Raw genomic sequence first — 27,540 nt, 5'->3', positions numbered from 1 at the left:
TAAAATGTGTAATAGTAATATTTTGAATTACTAAATTGGGTAATTTTGTATAAATGTATTTAAATTTGAGTTGTGCCGCTTCTGGGGGATTCTGGTAAGATGCCGGCAAAGTTGGCTGAATTCCGGTAGACGGAAATGGCCCGATGTACTTGGGCTGATTCTGGGCAGTCATTCATTTTGATTCTGGGCAGAGTCCGACACCCGATTCTGGACCGATTCAATCAGTTCCGGCCCCCCGGAAGAGTGCCGCTTCTTGGCCAATTCCTCATTGCTAGTATCACAGTATTGCTTCCATCCCTCTCCTCGCCCCTACCTGGGCTCGAACCAGGGACCCTCTGTACACATCAACAACTGACACCCACAAAGTATCGTTACCTATCGCTCCACAAAAGCCTAGTAGCGAGCACCCTGCAAACTAGCTAGCCATTTCACACTGGTTGAGCTAGCTGGGATGTTAGCGAAACCCTCCCCCTAATCCTAACTTTAAGCTTGTTAGCTAACCCTTCCCCTAACCTTAACTTCTTGAAACTCCCCATCCCGGATCCGGGTTTGTGACTAAAGCCTCAGGCTCATTAGCATAACGCAACGTTAACGATTTCTGAAAATCGCAAATAAAATGAAAATAATGCGTCTGCTCTCAAGCTTAGCCTTTTCTTAACAACACTGTCATCTCAGATTTTCAAAATATGCTTTTGAACCATAGAAATTGACTAATTTGTGTAAGAGTATGCAAAGCTAGCATAGCATTTTGAGTAGCATTTAGCACGCAACATTTTCACAAAAACCAGATAACCAAATAAATAAAATCATTTACCTTTGAAGAGCTTCTGATGTTTTCAATGAGGAGACTCTCAGTTACATACCAAATGCGCAGTTTTTCCTGAAAGCGTCTGTGTGTAGGAGAAATCGTTCCGTTTTCTACATTGCGTCTGGCTACCGAAATGAACCGAAAATTCAGTCACCTACAACGTAAAACTTTTTCCGGATTAACTACATAATATCGACCGAAACATGGCAAACGTTGTTTGGAATCAATCCTCAAGGTGTTTTTTCACATATCTCTTCATTGATATGCAGTTCGTGGAAGCTTGCTTTCCTCTCTGTATCGCATGGAAAAATACTGGCAGGTGACTTTTGCGCACCAATTTCGGCGCAGAACACCGGGCGGACACCTGGTAAATGTGGTCTCTTATGGTCAATCTTCCAATGATCTGCCTACAAATACGTCACAATGCTGCAGACACCTTGGGGAAACGACAGAAAGGGCAGGCTCATTCCTCTCGCATTCACAGCCATATAAGGAGACAATGGAAAACAGAGCCTCAAAAATCCTTGTCATTTCCTGGATGCCATCTCATCTTGGTTTTGCCTGAAGCTCACGTTCTAGGGCACGCACAGAGAATATCTTGGTATTTCTGGACACGTCAGAGTGTTTTCTTTCGAATGGTATCAATTATATGCATAGTCGAGCATCTTTTTGTGACAAAATATCTTGTTTAAAACGGGAACGTTTTTCATCCAAAAATGAAATAGCGCCCCCATAGATGTAAGAGGTTAACCCTAAAACTTTTAGCAAACCTTTCCCCTAACCCTAACCTTAAAGCCCTTTAACCTAACTCATAAACTTAAATGTAACCCTAACCCCTAGCCTATGTATGTAAGTAACCATTAGTTTCTCGGATTTTACGTACATAATAATACGAAATACGTTGAGACCAGGTTGCAGCCGTACCACACGTTTTCAATTCCTTTCGCCCTCTGACACACAGTAATGATAAATAATGGTGTAACAGCCTACAGTTTTCTTGACATTTTGTTTTTATTATTGTGATAGGCTCACTATTTATTTTGTCGGGACGCCGTACCGGACCGTACCGCCTTACCTTCACCCATGGGGTTAAGTGAGGTTTACGGTAGGGACGTCCCAAATATCCCAGATAGCACTGATGAAGTAGTGGAGGCGGGCCATTACTAACCAGTGCACCGCGCAGGAGTTCTGGCAACAGCAACAGCGGAGGATTGGAGCATAGGAATACTTCCAGCGAAATAACAACAGAGAAAGATAGCTCTCGGAATACAGTGAGTAATGCATGTTCTACCCAAACACTGCATTTGCCTTAGCAAATTATACATTTTATGCGTGCCTTTTGCATTTTTATGGCATAATATGGTGCCTCATCCATTCAGTGAGGATATTTCGTTTACAGTGACAGCCCTCTACTCCGAGAGGCCTGCAGAGGGGGCCCGGCTCCTTGGATAGCAACTGTAACATTGCAGGGTTTTGTTTCTTTACACCTAATACAAATAGGGCAAATGTATTCTTCTCTGAGCATGCTATTAATGATCAATTTACTGCGTATAAATACCGAATAAATTTATATATTTTGTGAACCTTATATAGAGTGAGATTGCGCACCGTTCTGTAAAGGCCTAGAATAGAATAGGATTTAGAGACGAGAATAAAATTGACTCCTCCCACGGTAGTGTCTGTGGTGTTTATGGTTGCTTGTAATTGGGCTTTTATTACAGTAGAATAGTCATGATTGTGTTATAAACCCAGGTGTAACACTTTTACATACAGCCCTCTAAAACAGTTAACGGAGGTGGGGTAGGCCTACTGTCCGTAATAGGCTACAATTAGCCTACCTAATTGTGCGGCCACCTGGGATTTTGACAGATAGGCAGGCTCGTGCTATTCAATGCACGCTCCTCGGAGGTGCAAGTATTGTATATTGCTATGCAATCATTTATAATGTTTCTGAGAGCAAGGGCAGGAATGGGAAAAGAGCTAGGCCATTCTCCTCTGCCGGCACAGACTGATCATTCATTAATATGAATACATTATACTCCCATAATTTAAACGTCATACAAATATGTACAGTGTAAGTCTAACCTTTCTACATGCAACTCGTTACGTTGGCTAATGCCTTTTGTTTTTCATTTCCAAAAAGGTGATGATACTCGTCTATGTTATTTATTTTGATCAGATCATACATATGTCAAATACATGGCCACTTCCTCTTCGCGTATCCACAGATCCTGGGTCAGGTGATAGCCACGAGAGACAAAAGAAATCTGATTGGTTATTATCAGTGTCATCAGTGCTAGTGATTTCTCCGTGGTAATAAGAGCGATTGTTGTTTATGCATTTAAGATGTCGCTGTCTGTCTGTCTGTGCTGCTAGGAAATCAAGTACTAGGAAATTCTGTCTTAACTGAGAGGATTATTGTGACAACAGAAGATTAAATGTTAAAAATCACTCCTGCAAACATCAAACCAACCCAGACGGTGTAGTGTTCACTTCAACATTAGGCATACATTAGTTTCTATTTACATTCCTGTTTTGTAGTGAAACAAATACATACCTGTAGTCAAGGCTGTAGTGTAGACCATGTCAGAGCAAATTTTGGAACCAAGCCCTCAGTGCTGATTTTTTGTGACCCTGTGAGGAACCCTCATGGTCTCTTGTCTAACAAAGTATGAATTCCTTGAAGTCTTTACAATAGATCCTTGAATTCCTTCTATTTTTAACCACAAAAGTCCTTTTATGTTTTGCAGCACTGCTATGGTACGCTATGGAGTTTTCTTAAACGCTGCCCAGTTTAACATCTTTGCAATGTTTTTTGGTTTGGCAGTGAATGTCAAATTGTGATGTCTTTTTCTTCATGTATAAAGTGTGGCAGTGAATGTCAAATTGTGATGTCTTTTTCTTCATGTATAAAGTGTGGCAGTGAATGTCTAATTCTTGTGATGTATTTTCTTTCCTTAGGTATAGAAGATGGCAGTGAATGTGCACGCCACGTCTGTGTCCTGTGACACCCTGAGCAGGCATGATATGCTGGCCTGGCTCAACGATTCCCTACACCTCACCTACACCAAGATAGAACAGCTCTGCTCGGGTAGGTCTCCATTCCTGACTTGTGATTGCGTTGTGCCTCCAAAGTTCTCTATTTTCGGGTTCCTTATCTCCACCTAGAGAACATACGAGTTGTTCTATCATCTCCAAAATAATGTAAATGAATGGGTCCTTTCCTTATCCCTTTGGGGAAATCTGGTTGAAATGACATCATTACACTGGTTATAATTTGGTTATAATCATGGCATCCTTTCAACCAGTTTTACCTGCTGGGATGGACCTCAAGTCCTCACCAAACCCATTCAAATAATGAGTGGAGATGAGATTTGAATTGTGTTGTCTTATGCACTTTTTCTTCTTTTGTTTACCTTCTAGGTGCAGCGTACTGTCAGTTCATGGACATGCTTTTCCCAGGCTGTGTCCTGCTAAAGAAGGTTAAGTTCCAGGCCAAGTTGGAACATGAGTTCATACACAACTTCAAAGTTCTCCAGGCTGCCTTCAAGAGGATGGGAGTCGACAAAGTCAGACTATTATCTATTTGTCATCATCTATAAAACATTACAAGTCAGAACGCATTCACACCCCTTGACTTTTTCCACATTTTGTTGTGTTACAGCCTGAATTTAAAATTGATACCATTTTGATTTTGATTTGATTTTGATTTTTTTTGTGTCACTGGCCTACACAGAATACCCCGTAATGTCAAAGTGAAATTATGTTTTTAGAAATTTTTACAAATGAAATGTCTTGAGTGAATAAGTCTTCAACCCCTTTGTTATGGCAAACCTATATAAGTTCAGGAGTAAAAATGTGCTTAACAAGTCACATAATAAGTTGCATGGATTTACTCTCTGTCTGCAATTATAGTGTTTAACATGATTTTCGAGTGACTACCTCATCTCTGTACTCCACACATTCAATTATCTGTAAAGTCTCTCAGTCAAGCTGTGAATTTCAAACACAAATTAAACCATAAAGTCCAGGGAGGTTTTCCAATGCCTTGCAAAAGAAGGGCACATATCAGCAGATGGGTAAAAAAATATATATATATCCCTCTGAGCATGGTAAAGATATTAATTACCCTTTGGAAGGTGTATCTATACACCCATACACTACAAAGATAAAGGTGTCCTTCTTAACTCAGTTGCCAGAGAGGAAGAAAACTGCTCAGGCGTTTCACCATGAGGCCAATGGTGACTTTAAAACCGAGTTTAAATGCTGTGATTGGAGAAAACTCAGGATGGATCAATAACATTGCAGTTACTTCACAATAAAATAAGGAAGCATGTACAGAATACAAATATTCCAAAACATGCATCCTGTTTGCAATAAAGTTCTAAAGTGAAACGGCAAAAAATGTGGCAAAGAAATTAACTTTATATTCTGAATACAAAGCTATTTTGGGGGCAAGTTATGTTTGGGGCATATCCAACACAACACATCACTGAGTTCCACTCGTATTTCCAAGCAGGTGGTGGCTGCATCATGTTATGGGTATGCTTGTCATTGGCAAGGACTAAGAAGTGTTTTTTAGGATAAAAATAAACAGAATAGAACTAATCACAGGCAAAATCCTAGAGGAAAACAAGTCTCAGTCTGCTTTCCAACAGACACTGGGAGACAAATGCACCTTTCAGCAGGACAATAACCTTAAACACAGGGCCAAATTTACACTGGAGTTGCTTACCAAGACAACATTCAATGTTCCTGAGTGGAACATGGGGTATTGTGTGTAGATGGGTGAAAAATGCATCTATTTAGGGCTCTAGTCAACCTGTAAAGCTGAAGTGTTACAGTTTCCACAATAGAACTGTAAAGGTCATTTCCGATTTAGACGACATATGCAGCAGTTACCGTGAATACAGTCTCCGCTAAAGTGGGAACATTGCCTTTAAATTTCAGTTACGCTGTAAAGCTGAACATCCGCGATGCAGACTCAATAGAGCTCTTAATCCATTTTGAAGTCAGGCTGTAACACAACCAAATGTGGAATAAGTCAAGGGGTATGAATACTTTATGAAGGCACGTATCATCATAACAAAAATCATTTGTGTCTGAAACAGTGGTTTATCGTACCCATTTTCCCTTGATTAATTCCTTTGTGACTTCAGCCAGCCTCTAGATTTTCATCTCTCAAAAAGCTTTCAAATGTTTATTCTCATTCCTACAGATAATTCCTGTCGAGAAGCTCGTAAAAGGAAAGTTCCAGGACAACTTTGAGTTCGTGCAGTGGTTCAAGAAGTTCTTCGACGCCAACTATGATGGGAAGGAGTACGAGCCTCTACAAGCCAGACAGGGGCAAGACATGGCTCCCGCCCCCAATCCAGGTGATCACTTTTCCCACAGACCAAAGAGAACTCACGGTCCTCCAGGTAACCCCAAAATAATGGTTATATCTCTTCTGAATGGGATTGGCTCGCTGATTGAGCTTTGGATGGCTCAAAACACGCAAAGCGCTCTGCAAGCAACTGGTCTGTTTGTGCATGTTCCACTGGATGATATCTCTGTGATGGTCATTTCACAGGCGAGCGTTTTAGAAACAGTCAAGGAAAGGTAGCGCTGGGAGTCAGTGTCGGTATTCTTGTGATCTTCACAGTACCCTTTGAACACAAATACATTATTTTCCAATTTATAAATAAAATTGTTCCAGTTATTCTATATTGAGCGAATTGATAATTGGGGCAACCCTTTGGGACCCTTTGTGCTAACAGAGATGTTTTAAGCCTTGATCTTAGACATGCAATGTGTAAAAACAGCTTTTTTTGTGCATCGTCTTTTGGTATTAAGGTTGAAAATAAATCAGCATTGGTTCCTAAAATCAGTAATATAGCTAGTGTGTGTTACACTACCGGCGAAACATTTTGCTATGCTTACAACATGGGTTCTCGTTGAACCACTATAGTAGTAGTATCCATGGCTTTGATCGCATGGGGTGACAAACAACGAGCATTTGCTTACTATGTTTGCTAGTATTTACTACTATTTCTACTACTTTTAGTTTACAAATATTTGTTGAATAGTATTTTGTTGACATTTACTGTGAGTATGGCTGGGTTTCAATCCAAGGCGCATTACAGAGCAGTGCACTGGAGAGCCCTCAATGTGCCCTTTAAAGGCCTTTTCCCCCGAAGTTTGCGTTCACTGTAAATTACCTTTAAGAGTCTGTTATAGTGCGCTGCTCAATAACGCGCATTGGATTGAATCCAGGCCTAAATGTTCTAACAGTAAACCTGCACTGCAACACTAAGGACTCCAATCAGTACTCAGTACGCAATCAGTACCACTGAAGTTCAGCGTTACAGCCTGGTTGAAATTTAAAGGCAATGCTTCTGCTTTTAGCGGAGACTGCATTCACGGTAAACTGCATATGCTCCAGATGTCGGCTCAATCGGAAATGACCTTTACATTTCTACCGCACAATCGGTAACGCTTCAGCTTTACAAAACGAATAGAGCCCTAACACCATCTGATCATTCCAGGCCCCCAGAGGATGTCGCCCACAGTGCCCAAGATAATGCCCGCGCCCCAGAGGGTGCTGAATACCACAGTGCATGTGAGGAAGACCCCGGCTCTGGCGCGGAACGGGGGCAGCGACGGGGAACTCATGGAGCTGAATCAACAGGTAGAGTCCCAGGGAGGGTAAGGAGGCCTTACTCTACATTGGAGAAGTAAACTCTTGGGCCATACTAATGTGGTATTGACAGTATTCAATACGAATGACGGTATCCTGTGTTAGTTTCACCTCCGTTATCAGGTGTTATTTACTGCAAGTAGAGTCATGCTTAGCCCTGAGACTTGGCTGTAGGCTACATCCATGCTCTGGTCTTTGTAATGTGAAGTGTGAGTGTAAGTTCACACGAGTTTGTATCCTAATTTTTGATTCAGTTGTGACTTATCCAAAAACGAGGAGGCTAAAAAGGTATATTTCATGCATATTAGGAAACAAAATGTAAGTTTAGGTCAAGTATAGTAAGCATGTAACTAACATAAGTTTGTAATACTCAGTGAGTACGACGGTGTATTTGGAAAGTATTCAGACCCCTTGACTTTTTTTCACATTTTGTTACGTATAACAGCCTTATTCTAAAATGTATTAAATTGTTTTTTTTCCCCCTCATCAATCTACACACAATAGCCCATAATGACAAAGAAAAAACATGTTTTAGAGTTTTTTGCAAATTTATAAAAAAATAAAAAACAGAAATACCTTATGCATGTCAGAGCAAAAACCAAGCCATGAGGTCAAAAGAATTGACCGTAGAGCTCCGAGACAGGATTGTGTCGAGGCACAGATTTGAGGAAGGGCACCAAAACATTTCTGCAGCATTGAAGGTCCGCAAGGACACATTCTTAAATGGAAGAAGTTTGGAACCACTTAAGTCTCTTCCTAGAGCTGGCCGCCCGGCCAAACTGACCAATCGGGGGAGAAGGACCTTGGCAGGTGAACCCAAACGAACATCTCTGGAGAGACCTGAAAATAGCTGTGCAGCGATGCTCCCCATCCAACCTGACAGAGCTTGAGAGGACCTGCAGAGAAGAACGGGAGAAACTCCCCAAATACAGGTGTGCCAAGCTTGTAGCGTCATACCCAAGAAGACTCGAGGCTGTAATCGCTACCAAAGGTACTTCAACAAAGTACTGAGTAAAGGGTCTGAATACTTATGTAAATCTGATATTTCAGTTTTTTTTAATCAGTTTTCTTTATCATTATAGGGTATTGTGTGTAGATTGATGAGGCGGGGGGGACGACAATTTAATACATTTTACAATAAGGCTTTAACGTAACAAAATGTTAAAAAAGTCAAGGGTCTGAACACTTTCCGAAGGCACTGTACATAGACCTTTTATTCCCCATGTGTTTGAAACAACCTTTTCCTGTCTGTGTAGTTGATGGAGCTGAAGTTGACAGTGGACGGACTAGAGAAGGAAAGAGATTTCTACTTCAGTAAGCTGAGAGACATTGAGCTGATCTGTCAAGAACACGAGAGTGACACCAACCCTCACCTCTCCAGGATCATGGACATTCTCTACGCCACAGAGGTACCTGACACAACCCAGACATATACAGTATAATTCATTGTGTTCATATACCTGTACATCATTGGTCACAACACTGAAACGGAATAAAGAATAGGCTTCTTTTTTAAACTAGAGATGCTACAATAATCTACGTGTAGCCCTGAGCTATCCTTAATTGGATCTATCCCCTCTCATGTATCAAATATTAGGGGTTGTGGGTTATCATCAACATACACTGTAAATCTGATAATATCTGTGTTTTGTGTTTCAGGACGGCTTTGCTGCTCCAGATGATGACGAGATTGATGAACAGGCCCACTTGGACCAGGATGAATACTGAGCCTGTTATACCTTCTGTCCATATCCCCCCTCTCCCTCGTCTAAACTCTTATGTCCATCCATATTCACCCTCTTTCTGCCTCTCTTCTTTGTCCCTGTCTCTGTTTCTCTCTCACTCTCTCTCTCCTTTGTCCCTCTTTTTGCACACTATAAATACCTCTATCCTGTCCCTGTTCTCTCTCTCTTTTCCTCTCTTCCTCTCTCTTCATATTTATATATGTTTGTCTCCCCCCTTCCCCCGGGTTATCTACTGTACATACACTTCTACTTCTCAGTGTCCTAAGCTACTCCTCCCTCCCCCCTCCCCAATGACACAGTAGAGGCAACAATAACAGAACATATCCTAGTCGTTCCAGCATGGCACATAGTATAACACAGAGAAATGAACAAAACCAATGTGATATTAATGGGGATGTTAGGCCTACACAATTCATTCAGAGTTGTAAATATGATTTTTTTATTTAATTTAAAGGAATGGTTTTGAAATAAGGTAGTTGTCAGAATACATTTGTTAGTTTGTTTTTTGGTTTGACTCGTGCTTTTTCGAAACCTCATTTTGGGTTTGTTCCAGAGTATAGAAAGCACCTTGTGCATGTTACTGTATGACAGGTTACCCGTTACCACAAGAGTCACACGTAGACTCTTAACAAAATGGTCTATGACAACAAATTGTATTTCATTTGTCAATACTTTCTTATTTACTGATTTGATTTAACAAATAGTAGAACAATTGATGCAAAATGTATGAATATTAAACAATGCTGTCATTTGTGCTGATGGCAGTGAAACAGCTTAAGAAGCTTTTTCTTTTAGTTGATGGCGTGTGGTAACATTAAGGGAAAACACATAAAACATGATCATTTAGGGCAAGGATATGATCAATGCTCTTTGACTGTACTCATTCTTGATTAGCTGTATCTGAGCATGAGGATGTTATAAATTGACAGTGAATAATGGGCAATATATTTGTCAACTATTTTATGTGTAGATTTTGTCTTCAGTCAGAAGTGTCTGGTTAAATGCCATGGTATTTATTATGTATAATGAGTTTGAACTTCATTTGGTATTAACAATACCTGAGGTCCTATGTAGGCTGACATTATGGCAGTAAAATATTTTTTTACATTTAACTGTAAAAATGTGTTATTTGAAGCTGGAATCCGTAATGGTGAAACTGACATGTCTGTTTGCGATATTAACAAAAATGCCAAAAAGAAGTTACTTCAAACAACGAACACTGTTTTTTTTCTCTCCACAATGCTGGATGCTCCTCTCCTCCCTTTCATAATTAAAACAATAACAAACGTGCTGGGGGAGAACAGTGGTGCTGTTTTCCCATATGCGGATTTCAGCTTTAAAAGAGCCCGAAAAAAGTGATTTACTTTGATTTGATCATATCACATTTCCGCTGCTAATTTTGCTATGTTTGTACTTTTGGTTTGCTATAATATATTGCTCAGCTGTAGTCTTAGGAATTGCAGGTTGAGTTTAGTGAACAGTGAAGTTAGAGTTACGTCCCAAATGGCACCCTATTTCGTGTATGCCATGCACTACTGGTCAAAAGTACTGCGCCATATAGGGAATAGGGTGCCATTTGGGACGCACAGAGTTAGTTAGGGGTCTATGACCAGTTCAAAATGATGCTGGTCGTCATGAGCATCATAAGGAATATAAGTCATTTCCCCTGTACTACTGCCTTTACATTGCAAACAGCCATCTGCAATAGAATTTGACCTGCATTTTCTCTCGCGTGTTGACTGCATACCATTATTTGCATAACTCTCATCTCTTTGAGTTTTAGTAAGGAAATAAACGATTGTGAAATAAGCTGTTCTAATATTATTGTTTATTTCTGTTTAGCTACAAGATTGTGTGCACAGAAAACCTTAGAAGGGCGGGGCCCCATTTGGCCCCCTATGGCAGTGAATCCCAACCTTTTTTGGTTACTGTACCACCAACTGGATTTTACTCTGCCCGGAGTACCCCTGAAGTAACCACTCATTTGCATTTTACCAGTAGGCCTATGGCAAAGTACCCCCAGCAGTCCTAGTACCCCTAGTTGGGAACCACTGCACTATGGGCCCGACTGTCAATGATAGGGCCCAGAAAAGACGATGCATTTCCATTCAACGACTGTAGAGGGCAGTATTATTCCACACAATGTGTTGCAGTGGTAAAATTATTTGTATTGTTATATTTATTTCGTAGATCAGCCAGAAACGTAGATCAGCCATGTAGAAAGAACATGGATGTACAATTTCGGATATGAATGTCGAACCACCGTACTACTCAATACAGGTAAGGCTTGTAGTATAACACAACAGCAGCAACGTCTGATATTGTACAGGCGATAGTGCACCCATCCGGGGGATTAGCTCAAATGGTAGAGCGCTCGCTTAGCATGCGAGAGGTAGCGGGATCGATGCCCGCATCCTCCAAACTTTTGATGTTTTCGACAGAAGTCAATGTAAGTTTATTCTCTTAATGTAAATAACATAAAATACAGACAATAAAAATATCAGTAAATAGACTACATATTTAATAGATTTAATCAACTTCTTAATTCAATGCAGTATTGTCAATTCAAATCATTATGTTTGCAATAAAATAAAGCTAAGATCATTGGAAGTGAATTGGACATAGATATGCTCATGGCAGCTAGTGTAATATTCTGTGGCCAGTAAGTTAAAACTATGTGTTACAACTAAACTACAGTATCATGTCAACTCTATAACTTTTGGAAGTAGGCCTAAATACACATCAACACACACAAATTGGCTGCAGAGCATAGGACTAGTGAAGGATGTCAAGCATTTTTCCAGTAGCCATAAGGGACTGCACAGCGCTGTGTTTGCCTATCAAGGCACACCAAATAATGCCCTCCACTGAAATCATAGTAGGTTATACATACATAGGTCTATGTGTAGCAGATTTGGGTTAAAATACTATATAAAATCTATCAAATACTACCTAGAGCAACAGATGGGTGGGATTTAGAGTTTGACTATTTTATTGGTCCTTGAAGACAAGCAAAGTATTTTGAAATGATTTTAAATACTATTTGAACCCGGGTCTGGTGTGTAGGGCTGAAACCTAACTGCCTATTGATATCGTAGACCTTTACAGACAAGAGCACACTCTCAGACATCAAGTGGAGTCTCAATGAGCTGCATTGTACAATGTTTGCTTATCAAGGTACACCAAAAAATGTACTCCACTGAAGACAAAGTAGGCACTGCATTTAAAACATGGTAGGCTATACATGGTAGGCTATACATGGTAGGCTATACATACGTCTGGCTATGATTTTGGGCAAAGGACACAACCTTCTCTCTCAGACACCCATTAGTTTCTTGGCCATGTATCCAGGCATGCTGTAGATGAAGAGGCCCAGGACGAGCACCAGCAGCAAGGCCACCACTAACTTGATCGTGAGCCAGAAGTACTGGTTGCAGATGAGGTTTTTGATGGCTTTGAAAGGCATGAGGAACCATAGGAAGGCTGTGTCTGGACGGCTGGAGGAGAGAAAATACGGTTGCTTGGTTACCGCTTGACTGCAGTAAAGTTCATGACAGTAGAATAGTTTGTGGTACAGTGGGTTATAACACATTGTAAGACCTGACATAAGCATGTATGACACCTTAATGTCTTATAATAATCTAATGAAGATCCTGACTAAATATAAGACATTTTTAGTTGAAATGTTGATACATAATATTGATGCATAATTTCTTACTAAGATATATTAGAAAACACTTGAGATTGTATTGGATTCTGATGTATTGGATTCTGATGTATTGGATTCAAATGTATGGAGTGACAAAGAAAACAGGATCAGTTATTGTCCTTGCCAGTTTACTCACAAACAGAGCATACATAATGTACTACTTGCTGCACGCTGTTGAACAAAGACATTCAAATACACATTCTTGTAAACAGCCGAAGAACAGTCATTCCATGCCAAACCAAGGCTAGTACAACGTGACTTCAAGCGAGAACACAATCTGATTTGCAAACCGAACAGTTGATTTTGTACATTGAAGTGTTCCGCAACACCACAATATTAAACGTGTTTTCTACTTTATGTCATTGAACTGGTCTTTGAAAGGGACGTGTGTATATAATACATCATCAATCTCATTTCCTATATTATATTTCTACTTGGACGTGGTTTTGTTACTTTCATTTCCGATACATGGTGTGTGTGTGTGTGTGTGTGTGTGTGTGTGTGTGTGTGTGTGTGTGTGTGTGTGTGTGCGTACGTGCGTGCGTGCGTGCGTGCGTGCGTGTGTGTGTGTGCGATTGTCTTGTCACATGGCAAAAACATGTGACTCCACGAGAAGAGGAGACGCTTGTTAGGGAAAACAAGTCCTCGAATATAGCACTGAGTTGAGAAGTTGTTGAGTCGTCTTTTCTTAAAGGTATAGTTCACCTTGTTTGCAGTGGCAAGTTAAACAAAACCAAAGGGGGTATTGCATTCCCACCTTGTCAACTTCTTTCAAGGTAAGGCAACAAATATCTAAATACATGTTAAATCGCTGAACTATCCCGTTTAATAATATCCACTCCTCAGACACCCATTAGTTTCTTGGCCATGTATCCAGGCATGCTGTAGATGAAGAGGCCCAGGACGAGCACCAGCAGCAAGGCCACCACTAACTTGACCGTGAGCCAGAAGTACTGGTTGCAGATGAGGTTTTTGATGGTTTTGAAAGGCATGAGGAACCATAGGAAGGCTGTGTCTGGACGGCTGGGGGGGGTTGGTTGGTTACTTACCTTCCAAAGTATGATGATCCCTGGTCAAATCTGGTACTTGGTCGAAGCAATTTCATAAAAGACCCTTTCTTTTAGTCCGTAATTTGTAAGTATTTTAATCAAATGCACCGTAACGTTACGTTCCTGTGTGTTCCGACGAGGGTGCGTTCCGACCGCATGGCAGATCGTTGTTTTAGGGCAACCTCACGATGCAAAAAAATAACGCAACTGCCCCTTCCCCACTCCAATGCCCCTTCCCCACTCCAATGCCCCTTCCCCACTCCAATGCCCCTTCCCCGTTGAAATAGATTGAGTTGGCTCCACCGTATTTGTTATCTCAGTGTGTAAGCAACCTAAAGAGCGGTAGTGGTAACGGGGGAACGGTGCTCTTACTTGGGTTTCTCCAGGGGCTCAGGTTCATTGCGTCCTTCCCCCACTGGGTTCTTCTCGGCCTCCTCTGCAGTCATCAGCTGCAGCTCGGCTTCCACTTTCCCCTGCAAAGACACAAGCAACATCACTACCGAAACACTGGGGTTCATACAGTATGCAAAGGTTCGTACAGTATGTAAAGTAAGTCTTTGTCTCTTGACTGATCTGTTCAATATTTAACTCTGCTTCTTCAGGGTGTAACCCAATTGCCACGTCTTGTTGAATCAAAGACACCATTTTGACAACTGCATACTTGAATGTGTTTAATCAAGTCCACATTATATAAGAAAAGGGGAACAACCTCATCAGTTGTTCAACTGAATGCTTTCAACCAAAATGTGTCTTCCGCATTTAACCCAACACATCTGAGTCATACCGTGAGTTCAAACTCGTCATTCTCATCTCTGGCCAGGAAGGGCCACCAGCCCTTGATCCTCATCTGTTTGAAGATGGACACCATGGGAATATCCTTTTCATTCAGCACCATGTTGATGGAGCACTGCTTGGCTGTCTTCGCTCCACGAGGGAAACGGTTCAGGTCTAGCTCAATGGCGCCTGGGAAAGGGCATAAATATCATACAATTTTACTTGATATGCATGAAGGGCTCTCAGCTGTTGTTGTTGATTGTGTCGATTTTTGTGTTATGACTGCCACGACAGTATTTTCCATGTCCCAGAATTTGAAGACACATTTAAAAAAAAGGGAAATTCAATTCCCCGTAGCCCTAGTCTGAAACGTTATAGTCACAGAAACATCTACAGCCTAGAAGATCCTTATGGTGAAGGTTTAAATCAAAGGGAAATCAAATCACCCCACCTAAAAAATCATCTGCAGAGAAGTGATCAGCATCCCAGACTTGTAGGTTGAGACGAGCAGGGATCTTATACTCAGTCTCGTCCCAGGCGAACATGGACTCCTTCTTAGAGATGACGATCTTCTCTTCAGCCTGTAAGTAGTCAAAGGGGTAGATGAAGCGCCAGTTGAAGAGACCCTCCCCTGTCAGGGAGTGGTAGTGGACGTCTGTGTCCTGCTTGTCCTCCTGCTGACCTTTCAGCCAGCTGTTGAATGGAATGAAGAAGAAGACACGGTTCAAATATCGAGTACAAGATACACCCCGAAGTAAAAAAAAAACAACAACATATATTCCAAAGGAAACATTCTTAACCCTCGCACGAAGATATCACTGGACTTTTCTCCAGTGAAGATGTCATCATCCTCCAGAATGACCTCGTCTGTGTTCCAGATGATCACCCTCAGTTCAAACCTGCCGACAACCAGACAAAACAAATGATTGAAGGGATGTGTCTGTAATGTGATATATCTGATCATATAACATGGGGAATTTACTTTGCAAATGGTCTCACTAAATGTTTTTAAAAGCACATTACATTGTACTAAAACATACTTCTTTGGTTTCCTGGGTGAAATATCAATGGCAGGTCCAGGTGCAGGCATATCCTTGGGGAACATGTCCACCCACATCTCAATCCTCCCCTACACATAGAGAAATACAAAGACAAACTAGGGATGTGATACAATTGAACCACTGTCATGGCACACAACCCTGCAGCCCCTGCAAACCAGCCCCCCCCCCAAAACTGTGCTACGCGAAACACTAAAATCAACCCTATATATACAGTACATATATTTTTTTTCTTTGAAACTAGCATACAGACTTGTTTATAAAATAACATTAGTTGCATCATTTCTGATCCCCTTTTTTTAGTTTGAGGTTTTACCACCCCCCTCCCCTGGTTGGAAAATGTAAAAATTCACTGCACATACATATAGCCTCCACCTAGTTATACTAGACTCCAAGTGCATCGTCAAATTAACCAATCCTTCTAATCTTAATTCCACCCCTCAGATGTCCACAGACTAACCCATCTTTCCCAGTATGACCATTTTACTATTTCCTTTTGCAATACATCCTTCTACTTTACTCACAAGGGTCTTGAACCTCTCTATTTGTCCCATTTATTCTGAGATTGCCTTAAAAATAAATACTTTACCTAAGAGTATAATCATATTTCCCCATCAGATTGTTAACTTTACTCTACTTTAGTTTAGCTTTACAACCTTCGCCAGTTGGATTGTTTGAAAGACACTGAAGCAGGCACTCAGTTAGCAAGCACAACCTTAACCACTTGTCCTACCTGTTCGATCCCAGGCTTGTCAGGATTGAGGAGTGGCCTGGTCTCCACATGTTCTGGAATCAGTTTACAGCCCAGCCTGGGGATGTCCTCCCAGTGCTTCAGCACTGTCAGGGCCAGGTGCTCATCCGTCTGCTTCTTCAGACCTAAAGAACATCATCAGACCAACAGAGTTACAGCACAGACTAGTCTAGTACTACCTGGCCTACACACAAGGAGTACTTGGGAAAGCTCATAACATCTTAGACCTATATGATCAGTTGTACATGAGGAGTTATTTCAAGGCAGAGTAAAATACCAGGCTGGGGGTATTTCAGGGTACAGTAACCAACATAGAAGGTTAAAGAAGCATTTCAGGTATTCTGTTGTGCTCTATACAGTACCATTTTCATCTTCGATCTCAGTTGGGCCCATGAAGACCCGGTTGGCCACCTTGACCCGTCCTCCAGGGCCGTAGTGTGGCCCGTCCAGCTTACCCTCCTTACACAGCTTAGCCAGGATTTGGGTCGGCTTCAGGGGGTCCCGCCACACGTTGTAGCCATGGCTACAGGAATGAATGACAATGATGGCTGACACACAAATCCCTCACAGTTCTTATAAGATAACATATGGTATACATTGATCCTTTAGTTATCCAGGTGAGTCCCATTGAGAAATGAATCTCTTTATCAGGGGATCCCTAGGTATAATCAACATTGTTATCTAAATACGGGAAGGTATGATCCTATTCAGTTGACGTTGCTCGTTGCTCGTTGCTGCAGACTGAAGTTGTAAGTATAAAGAATATTGCTAAATGAATTGACATAGTATCCTGTGCTGTTGGGATATATTGACCACATGTACTGTGAATGGCGTCAGGCTACGGAGAGCTAGGCCGCACTTACATGGCATATTTAGATGGGATGCCACATATTGCTCTGTGTTTGCTGTAGTAACGGTTCTCCAGATCCAGTTTAGTCTCCCCAATCAGGTCGTCAGTGCCCACTAAATCCCAGTCATAGACGGACACTGTTAGTGTGGAGTCGATGGGAAATGTGGCCTCGATGTCAAAGGATCTGATGGGTTCAAAATAAATAACTTTGGTTATAATTTTCCACAGTTTTTACATTTTCAAAGCCTATTCAATGCACAAGCTATAACTATATAATTGCCAATCATCAATAGTAAATTACTTGGCTATCTCGTATGCTATTAAGGATTAAGAATTAAGGCCGTATTAAAGATAAATAGTGGAAATGGACGATATGATGTTTTTAAGAGCTTCTCCACTCACTTGCCAAAGATAGGGTTGAGTTGTTTGGAGATGTAGTTATCTTTGTCTTTGATATCTGACTTGCCCAGTTTGATAGCGATGTATGGATCTGCTTTTCCATTGATATCCGCTGGGTGCAGGTCAGTAGCCTGCAGGGAAAGTAATCAAGTAGAGAGATTTTTATTTTGTTTTATTTGACATGACATGTTTATGATCACAGGGTAGTTTATTTACAGTGCCTATAGAAAGTCTACAGCCCCTTGACACTTTTCACATTTTTGTTGCCTCATAAAGTGGGATTGAAATAGATTTCATTGTCATTTTTTTGTTGTCATTGATCTACCCAAAAATAGTCGAATGCCAAAGTGAAAGGAAGATTGTACACATGTTTTACAAATGAATACAAATGTAATAAATAAAATATAGTCATTGCATAAGTACCCTTTGTTTAGCCAAGCCTAAATGAGTTCAGAAGTCAAATTTGGCTTGGCAAATCACAAGTTATATGTTATACTCACTCTGTGTGAAATAATAGAGGTTGACATGATTTTTGAATGACTACCTTTTCCTCCGTCTCCAATAAATTCAACATCTGTAAAGGTCTCTTTGAATTTCAATCACAGATCCAACAACAAAGACCAGGCAGCTTTTGGAAAGCCTCATAAAGAATGGCAGTGATTGGTAGATGGCTAACAATAACAAATCAGACATTGAATATCTCTTTAAGCATGGTCAAGATAATAATTATGTTGTGGATGATGTATTAAACCACCCAGACACATCAAAGATGCAGTCGTCCTTCTAAACTGAGCTGCAGGAGAGGAAGGAAACTGCTTAGGGATGTCACCATGAGGCCATTGTTGATTTTAAAACAGCTACAGAGTTCAATGGCTGTGATCAACTCAAATCATATGTTATTGGTCACATGTGCCGAATTACAACAGATGTAGTCTTTACAGTTCAATGCTTACTTACAAGCCCATTCCCACCACTAAAAAGTAAGAAATTTAAAAAAAGGAAATAATTAAACAATAAAAACAATAACAAGGCTATAAACATGGTGTACTAGGATCGAGTGAACGCGCAGGGGTACGAGGTAGTTGAGGTAATTGAGGTAGTACAGCATGTCCATGTGGGTAGAGGTAAAAATGACTAGGCAACCAGGATAGATAATAAACACAGCAGCAGCATATGAAAGTGCGTGTGTGTGGCGTCCATGTTATGTACTTGAGTGAAGACCCAAAAGCGGTTTTAACAGAAAACAGAGTTCTTTAATGAAAAACAGGAATGGCATAAATCCTCTTCCAACGTAGTCAATGGAACAAAAAGAACGTTAGTATAATGCAGGATGCACCTGCCAGGCAGACTCCGACAGGATAGGACAAGGTGGAAGCAAACGCGACGACAGCTTGCTTCTGGCATCAAAAACACAAACAAGAATCAGACACTGAAAGTAGCAGGAACAGAGAGAGAAATAGAGACCTAATCAGAGGGGGAAGAGAGAACAGGTGGGAAGGAGTGAATGAGCTAGTTAGGGGAGATGTAGAACAGCTGAAGAATGAGAGACAGAGAAGGTAACCTAAAAAGACCAGCAGAGAGAGACAGAGTGAAGAGAAAGGACAGGAACAGACATAACAAGACATGACAGTACCCCCCCACTCACCGAGCGCCTCCTGGCGCACTCGAGGAGGAACCCTGGCGGCAACGGAGGAAATCATCGATCAGCGAACGGTCCAGCACGTCCCGAGAGGGAACCCAACTCCTCTCCTCAGGACCGTACCCCTCCCAATCCACTAGGTACTGATGACCACGGCCCCGAGGGCGCATGTCCAAAATCTTACGAACCCTGTAGATGGGTGCGCCTCGACAAGGATGGGGGAGGGACGAGCGGGGGCGCGAAGAACGGGCTTAACACAGGAGACATGAAAGACCGGGTGAACGCGACGAAGATAGCGCGGGAGAAGAAGTCGCACTGCGACAGGATTAATGACCTGAGAAATACGGAACGGACCAATGAACCGCGGGACCAACTTGCGAGAAGCTGTCTTAAGGGGAAGGTTCTGAGTGGAGAGCCATACTCTCTGACCGCAACAATATCTAGGACTCTTGGTCCTACGCTTATTAGCGGCCCTCACAGTCTGCGCCCTATTACGGCAAAGTGCCGACCTGACCCCCTTCCAGGTGCGCTCGCAACGCTGGACAAAAGCCTGAGCGGAGGGGACGCAGGACTCGGCGAGCTGAGATGAGAACAGCGGAGGCTGGTACCCGAGGCTACTCTGAAAAGGGGATAGACCGGTAGCAGACGAGGGAAGCGAGTTGTGGGCGTACTCTGCCCAGGGAGCTGTTCTGACCAAGACGCAGGGTTACGAAAAGAAAGACTGCGTAAAATGCGACCAACAGTCTGATTGGCCCGTTCGGCTTGACCGTTAGACTGGGGATGAAAGCCGGACGAGAGACTGACGGAAGCCCCAATCAAACGGCAAAACTCCCTCCAAAATTGAGACGTGAACTGCGGGCCTCTGTCGGAAACGACGTCAGACGGAAGGCCATGAATTCGGAAAACATTCTCGATAATGATCTGAGCCGTCTCCTTAGCAGAAGGGAGCTTATCGAGAGGAATGAAATGAGCCGCCTTAGAGAATCTATCGACAACCGTAAGAATAACTGTCTTCCCCGCTGATGAAGGCAGTCCAGTGATAAAATCTAAAGCGATGTGAGACCACGGTCGAGAGGGAATGGGAAGCGGTCTGAGACGGCCGGCAGGAGGAGAGTTCCCAGATTTAGTCTGCGCGCAGACCGAACAAGCGGCGACAAATCGACGCGCGTCACGTTCCCGAGTGGGCCACCAGAAACGCTGGCGAATGGAAGCGAGCGTACCCGAACGCCGGGGTGGCCGGCTAACTTGGCAGAGTGGGCCCACTGAAGAACGGCCGGACGAGTAGGAACGGGAACGAACAGAAGGTTCCTAGGACAAGCTCGCGGCGACGGAGTGTGAGCGAGTGCTTGCTTTACCTGCCTCTCAATTCCCCAGACAGTCAACCCGACAACACGCCCCTCAGGGAGAATCCCCTCGGGGTCGGTGGAGACCTCAGAAGAACTGAAGAGACGAGATAAAGCATCAGGCTTGGTGTTTTTGAGCCCGGACGATAAGAAATAACAAACTCGAAACGAGCGAAAAACAGAGCCCAACGAGCCTGACGCGCATTAAGTCGTTTGGCTGAACGGATGTACTCAAGGTTCCTATGGTCAGTCCAAACGACAAAAGGAACGGTCGCCCCCTCCAACCACTGTCGCCATTCGCCTAGGGCTAAGCGGATGGCGAGCAGTTCGCGATTACCAACATCATAGTTACGTTCTGACGGCGATAAGCGATGAGAGAAAAACGCGCAAGGATGGACCTTGCCGTCAGAGAGAGAGCGCTGAGAAAGAATGGCTCCCACGCCCACCTCTGACGCGTCAACCTCAACAACAAACTGACTAGAGATGTCAGGTGTAACAAGAATAGGTGCGGATGTAAAACGATTCTTAAGAAGATCAAAAGCTCCCTGGGCGGAAACGGACCACTTAAAGCACGTCTTAACAGAAGTAAGGGCTGTGAGGGGAGCTGCCACCTGACCGAAATTACGGATGAAACGACGATAGAAATTAGCGAAGCCCAGAAAGCGCTGCAGCTCGACGCGTGACTTAGGAACGGGCCAATCAATGACAGCCTGGACCTTAGCGGGATCCATCTTAATGCCCTCAGCGGAAATAACGGAACCGAGAAAAGGGACAGAGGCGGCATGAAAAGTGCACTTCTCAGCCTTCACATAAAGACAGTTCTCCAAAAGGCGCTGGAGGACGCGTCGCACGTGCTGAACATGAATCGAGAGAGACGGTGAAAAAATCAGGATATCGTCCATGTAAACGAAAACAAAAATGTTCAGCATGTCTCTCAGGACGTCGTTAACTAGTGCCTGAAAGACAGCTGGAGCGTTAACGAGGCCGAAAGGAAGAACCCGGTATTCAAAGTGCCCTAACGGAGTGTTAAACGCCGTCTTCCACTTGTCCCCCTCCCTGATGCGCACGAGATGGTAGGCGTTACGAAGGTCCAATTTGGTGAAAAACCTGGCTCCCTGCAGGATCTCGAAGGCTGAAGACATAAGAGGAAGCGGATAACGATTCTTAACTGTTATGTCATTCAGCCCTCGATAATCCACGCATGGGCGCAGGGACCCGTCCTTCTTCTGAACAAAAAAAAACCCCGCTCCGGCGGGAGAGGAGGAGGAGACTATGGTACCGGCGTCGCGAGCGAAACCGACAAATAATCCTCGAGAGCCTTACGTTCGGGAGCCGACAGAGAGTATAATCTACCCCGGGGGAGAGTAGTTCCCGGAAGGAGATCAATACTACAGTCATACGACCGGTGTGGAGGGAGAGAAGTGGCCTTGGAACGACTGAACACCGTGCGCAGATCGTGATACTCCTCCGGCACCCCTGTCAAATCGCCAGGCTCCTCCTGTGAAGAAGAGACAGAGGAAACAGGAGGGATAGCAGACATTAAACAGGTCACATGACAAGAAACATTCCAGGATAGGATAGTATTACTAGACCAATTAATAGAAGGGTTATGGCGCACTAGCCAGGGATGACCCAAAACAACAGGTGTAAAAGGTGAACGAAAAATTAGAAAAGAAATGGTTTCGCTATGATTACCAGAGACAGTGAGGGTTAAAGGCAGCGTCTCACGCTGAATCTTGGGGAGAGAACTACCATCTAAAGCGAACAAGGCCGTGGGCTCCCTAACTGTCTGAGAGGAATGTCATGTTCCCGAGCCCAGGTCTCGTCCATAAAACAGCCCTCCGCCCCAGAGTCTATCAAGGCACTGCAGGAAGCAGATGAACCGGGCCAGCGGAGATGGACCGGAAAGGTAGTGCGTGATCCAGAAGGAGAGGCCTGAGTAGTTGCGCTCACCAGTAGCCCTCCTCTTACTGATGAGCTCTGGCTTTTACTGGACATGAGGTGACAAAATGACCAGCGGAGCCGCAGTAGAGACAGAGGCGATTGGTGATTCTCCGTTCCTTCTCCTTGGCCGAGATGCGGATACCCCCCAGCTGCATAGGCTCAGCATCCGAGCCGGCGGAGGAGGGTGGCAGTGATGCGGAGAGGGGAGCAACGGAGAACGCGAGCTCCCTTCCACGAGCTCGGCGACGAAGATCAAACCGTCGCTCTATGCGAATAGCGAGAGCTATTAAGGAGTCCAGACTGGAAGGAACCTCCCGGGAGAGGATCTCATCCTTAACCTCGACGAGGAGACCCTCCAGAAAACGAGCGAGCAAAGCCGGCTCGTTCCAGTCACTAGAGGCAGCGAGAGTGCGAAACTCAATAGAATAATCCGTTATGGATCGATTCCCCTGACATAGGGAAGACAGGGCCCTGGAAGCCTCCTCCCCAAAAACAGAACGGTCAAAAACCCGTATCATCTCCTCCTTAAAGTCCTGATACTGGTTAATACACTCCGCCCTCGCCTCCCAGATTGCCGTGCCCCACTCACGCGCCCGTCCGGTAAGGAGAGAAATGACGTAGGCGATGCGGGCTGCGCTCCTGGAGTAAGTGTTGGGCTGGAGAGAGAACACCACATCACACTGAGTGAGGAATGAGCGGCACTCAGTGGGCTCCCCAGAGTAACACGGCGGGTTGTTGATCCTGGGCTCCGGAGACTCGGAAACCCTGGAAGTGGGCGGTGGATCGAGGTGGAGTTGGTGAACCTGTCTTGTGAGGTCGGAGACTTGGACGGCCAGGGTTTCAACGGCATGTCGAGCAGCAGACAATTCCTCCTCGTGTCTGCCTAGCATCGCTCCCTGGATCTCGACGGCGGAGTGAAAAGGGTCCGGAGCCGCTGGGTCCATTCTTGGTCTGATTCTTCTGTTATGTACTTGAGTGAAGACCCAAAAGCGGTTTTAACAGAAAACAGAGTTCTTTAATGAAAAACAGGAATGGCATAAATCCTCTTCCAACGTAGTCAATGGAACAAAAAGAACGTTAGTATAATGCAGGATGCACCTGCCAGGCAGACTCCGACAGGATAGGACAAGGTGGAAGCAAACGCGACGACAGCTTGCTTCTGGCATCAAAAACACAAACAAGAATCAGACACTGAAAGTAGCAGGAACAGAGAGAGAAATAGAGACCTAATCAGAGGGGGAAGAGAGAACAGGTGGGAAGGAGTGAATGAGCTAGTTAGGGGAGATGTAGAACAGCTGAAGAATGAGAGACAGAGAAGGTAACCTAAAAAGACCAGCAGAGAGAGACAGAGTGAAGAGAAAGGACAGGAACAGACATAACAAGACATGACAGTCCATATGCATGTGTGTGTGTTTTGTGTGTGTGCGCGACTGTAGTGTGCATGCGTGTGCGTTTGTGTGTGTGTTGGAGTGTGAGTGTGTGGGTAAAGTCTAGTGAGTGTACAGAGAGCCAGTGCAAGAGAGTCAGTGCAAAATAATTCAGATAAAGAAATAAATAATAAATGTGTCAATGTGAATAGTCCGGGAAGCCATTTGATTGACTGTTCAGCAGTCTTATGGCTTGGGGGTGGAAACTGTTAAGGTGGTGAAGGTTTGGTCCCAGACACTCCGGTACTGCTTGCCGTGCGGTAGCAGCGAGAACCATCTAAGACTTGGGTGGCTGGAGTCTGACAATTTTTAGGGCCTTCCTCTTACAACGCCTGGTATAGAGGTCCTGGATGGCAGAGAGTTTGGCCCCAGTGATCTATTGGGCCGTACTCACTACCCTCTGTAGCGCCTTGCAGATGCCAAGCAGTTGCCATTACCAAGCGGTGATGCAGCCAGTCAAGATGCTCTCAATGGTCCTGCTGTATAACTTTTTAAGGATCTGGGGACCCATGCCAAATATTTTCAACCTCCTGAGGGGGAAGAGGTATTGTCGTGTCCTATTCACAACTGTGTTGGTGTGTTTGGACCATGATAAGTCCTTGGTGATGTGGACACCGAGGAACTTGAAGCTCTTGACCTGCTCCACCACAGCCCCTCCGTTTGCTGTATTCCACAATAAACATCTTTGTCTGGCACACGTTTCCAGGTCTCTGACCTCCTCTCTATAGGTTGTCTCATCGCTGTCGGTGATCAGGCCTACCACAGTCGTGTCGTCGGAAAACTTAATGATGGTGTTGGAGTCGTGCGCAGCCACGCAGTCGTGGGTGAACAAAGGGTACAGGAGGGGTCTGAGCACGCACGCAGGAGGGGCCCCCGTGTTAAGGGTCAGCGTGGCAGATGTGTTGTTGCCTAACACCACCACCTGGAGGCGGCCCGTCGGGAAGCCCAGGGTCCAGTTGCAGAGGGATGTGTTCAGTCCCTGTGTCCTTAGCTAGTGATGTGCTTGGAGGGCACACTGGTGTTGAATACTGTATTGAACAGCATTCTCACGGAGGTGTTCCTTTTGTCCAGGTGGGAAAGGGCAGTGTGGAGTGTAATAGAGATTGCGTCATCTGTGGATCTGTTGCTCTGAGAACACTGGTAATCTGTCTGGCCCTGCGGCCTTGTGAATGTTAACCTGTTTAAAGGTCTTACTCACATTGGCTACGGAGAGCGTGATCATACAGTCATTCTGGTACAACTGGTACTCTCACGTATGGTTCAGTGTTGCTTGCCTTGAAGCAAGCATAGAAGGCATTTAGCTCGTCTGGTAGGCTCGCGTCACTGGGCAGCTCTCAGCTGGGTTTCCCTTTATCATCTGTGATAGTTTGCAAGCCCTGCCACATCTGACGAGCATCAGAGCCGATGTAGTAGGATTCGATCTTAGTCCTATACTGACGCTTTGCCTGTTTGATGGTTCGTTGGAGGACCTAGCACGATTTCTTATAAGCATCGGCATTAGTGTCCTGCTCCTTGAAAGGGGCAGCTCTAGGCTTTAGCTCAGTGAGGATGCCTGTAATCCAAAGCTTCTGGTTGGGATATGTATGTATGTGGGAACAACGTCGTTGATGCACTTAATAATGAAGCCTGCGACTGATGTGGTAAACTCCTCAATGCCATTGGAGGAATCCCGGAACATATTCCAGTCTGGGCTTGTGAAACATTCCTGTAGCTTAGCGTCCGCTTCATCAGACCACTTCTGTATTGATTACTTCATGTTAGAGTTTTTGCTTGTAAGCAGGAATCAGGAGGATAGAGTTATGGTCCGTTTGCCAAATGGACAGGGGAGAGCTTTGTATGTGTCTCTGTATGTGGAGTAAAGTTGATCTAGAGTTTATTTCCCTCCAATTGCACAGGTGACATACTGGTAGAAATTAGGTCAGTCAAACAGATTTTGGTTTTCCTGCATTAAAATCCCCGGCCACTAGGAGCGCCGACTCGGGATGAGCATTTTCTTGTCTGCTTATGGCCCTATACACCTCGTTGAGTGTGGTGTTAGTGCCAGTATCGGTTTGTACTTGTAAATATACAGCTACAAAAAAAAAACAGATGAAAACTCTCTTGGTAAATAGTATGGTCTACAGCTTATCATAAGGTGTTTTAACTCAGGCGAGCAGAACCTTGAGACTTCCTGGGAAAAAACAGAGGATGGATCAACAACATTGTAGTGACTCCACAATAATGACATAAATGACAGAGTGAATAGAAAAATACAAATATACAGAATAAAAAAGATTACGAAAACATGCATATGTTTGCAACAAGACACTAAAGTAATGCTGCAACAAAAAAAAACAAAAAAATGTTTTGGTCTAAATGCAAAGCCTTATGTTTCGGGCAAATCCAACACAATGTGTCACTGAGTAACTGCCTCCTTATTTTCAAGCATGGTGGTATCTGCATCATGGTATGGGTATGTTTGACATCGGCAAAGCCTGGGGAGTTTTTCAGGATGAAAAGAAACAGGATGGAGCTACTGTAAGCACATGCAAAATCCTAGAGGAAAATCTGCTTCAGTCTGCTTTGCACCAGACACTGGAAGAGGAATTCACCTTTCAGCAGGACAATAACCTACAACACAAAGCCAAATCTACACTGGAGTTGCTTAGCAAGAAGACAGTGAATGTTCCTGAGAGGCCGAGTTAGAGTTTTGATTTAAATCTGCTTGAAAATCTATGGCAAGAAAATTACTTTCTAGCCATGATCCCCAACACCTTGACAGAGCTTGAAAGATTTTGAGAAGAATAATGGGCGCTGACAATACGGGTGTGCAAAGCTCTTATGAGACTTACCCAAGATGACTCACAGCTGTGATCGCTGCCAAAGGTATTTGAAACATGCATTGACTAACATGTAGTGGGTGAATACCTATCAAAGTATATTAGTGTTTTATGTTTCATTAATCTTACATTTATTTTGAATTTTTCTTCCACTTTTTGTTGTTGTGTAGATTGAGAAGAAAATGACAATTAAATCAATTTTAATCCCAAGGGGGTTGTAGACTTGATATAGGCACTGTACTCCCACCTGAGTGTAGTGTTGTGTAACTACCCTGATGACATAGAGTCTGACATATAAGTTCCATTGTAGGTACACAATAGAGAGTAGTTTACATACCCTGATGATATAGACCCGGACTAGGACGTTGATTGGGTCATTAGTTGGAATGTTCTGGAACATGCCCATGTTGGAGTCAAAGCCCATCTCCCGCTGCATCTCATCTGACACCGGCACTTTGTACATGCACAGAGAACCCTGAAATATACACAGACATGCACAATTGTGGTGATATTTAACACAATAACGGACTCAATCCAGTTCCTTTC

The 27,540-nt window shown here is 43.6% G+C and overlaps 2 protein-coding genes and 1 non-coding gene across 3 annotated transcripts in view; 2 read left to right on the top strand and 1 right to left on the bottom strand.

Annotated features, from left to right (window-relative positions):
* The first annotated feature begins 1,766 nt into the window (after positions 1 to 1,766).
* LOC135507906 (microtubule-associated protein RP/EB family member 3-like) lies at positions 1,767 to 11,041 on the top strand. Its single transcript, XM_064927681.1, has 7 exons — positions 1,767 to 2,079; positions 3,770 to 3,899; positions 4,232 to 4,377; positions 6,027 to 6,183; positions 7,336 to 7,478; positions 8,744 to 8,896; positions 9,147 to 11,041. The coding sequence occupies exons 2-7, from the start codon at positions 3,779 to 3,781 to the stop codon at positions 9,213 to 9,215; spliced, it is 789 nt and encodes a 262-aa protein (XP_064783753.1). The 5' UTR covers positions 1,767 to 2,079; positions 3,770 to 3,778; the 3' UTR covers positions 9,216 to 11,041.
* Positions 11,042 to 11,579: 538 nt separating this feature from the next.
* Positions 11,580 to 11,652, top strand: trnaa-agc (transfer RNA alanine (anticodon AGC)). The gene has a single exon. It is a non-coding gene; the product is annotated as a tRNA-Ala (tRNA).
* A 135-nt stretch (positions 11,653 to 11,787) lies between these two features.
* Positions 11,788 to 27,540, bottom strand: part of LOC135507456 (otoferlin-like) — a 43,700-nt gene continuing 27,947 nt past the window's right edge. The window contains exons 31-41 of the mRNA XM_064926990.1: positions 27,332 to 27,469; positions 17,826 to 17,953; positions 17,437 to 17,607; positions 16,936 to 17,096; positions 16,556 to 16,698; positions 15,805 to 15,893; positions 15,565 to 15,663; positions 15,216 to 15,457; positions 14,775 to 14,953; positions 14,363 to 14,463; positions 11,788 to 12,729 (exon numbers count right to left, since the gene is read on the bottom strand). Of these exons, the coding sequence (XP_064783062.1) occupies positions 12,549 to 12,729; positions 14,363 to 14,463; positions 14,775 to 14,953; positions 15,216 to 15,457; positions 15,565 to 15,663; positions 15,805 to 15,893; positions 16,556 to 16,698; positions 16,936 to 17,096; positions 17,437 to 17,607; positions 17,826 to 17,953; positions 27,332 to 27,469 (1,632 nt within the window). The 3' untranslated portion in view covers positions 11,788 to 12,548. The remainder of the gene's footprint in view (positions 12,730 to 14,362; positions 14,464 to 14,774; positions 14,954 to 15,215; positions 15,458 to 15,564; positions 15,664 to 15,804; positions 15,894 to 16,555; positions 16,699 to 16,935; positions 17,097 to 17,436; positions 17,608 to 17,825; positions 17,954 to 27,331; positions 27,470 to 27,540) is intronic.

The sequence above is a fragment of the Oncorhynchus masou genome, chromosome 21 (assembly GCF_036934945.1).
Source record: "Oncorhynchus masou masou isolate Uvic2021 chromosome 21, UVic_Omas_1.1, whole genome shotgun sequence".
Lineage (NCBI taxonomy): Eukaryota > Metazoa > Chordata > Actinopteri > Salmoniformes > Salmonidae > Oncorhynchus > Oncorhynchus masou.
The sequence above is the reverse complement of the archived record's forward strand: the minus strand, read 5'-3'. Positions and strand labels throughout refer to the sequence as shown.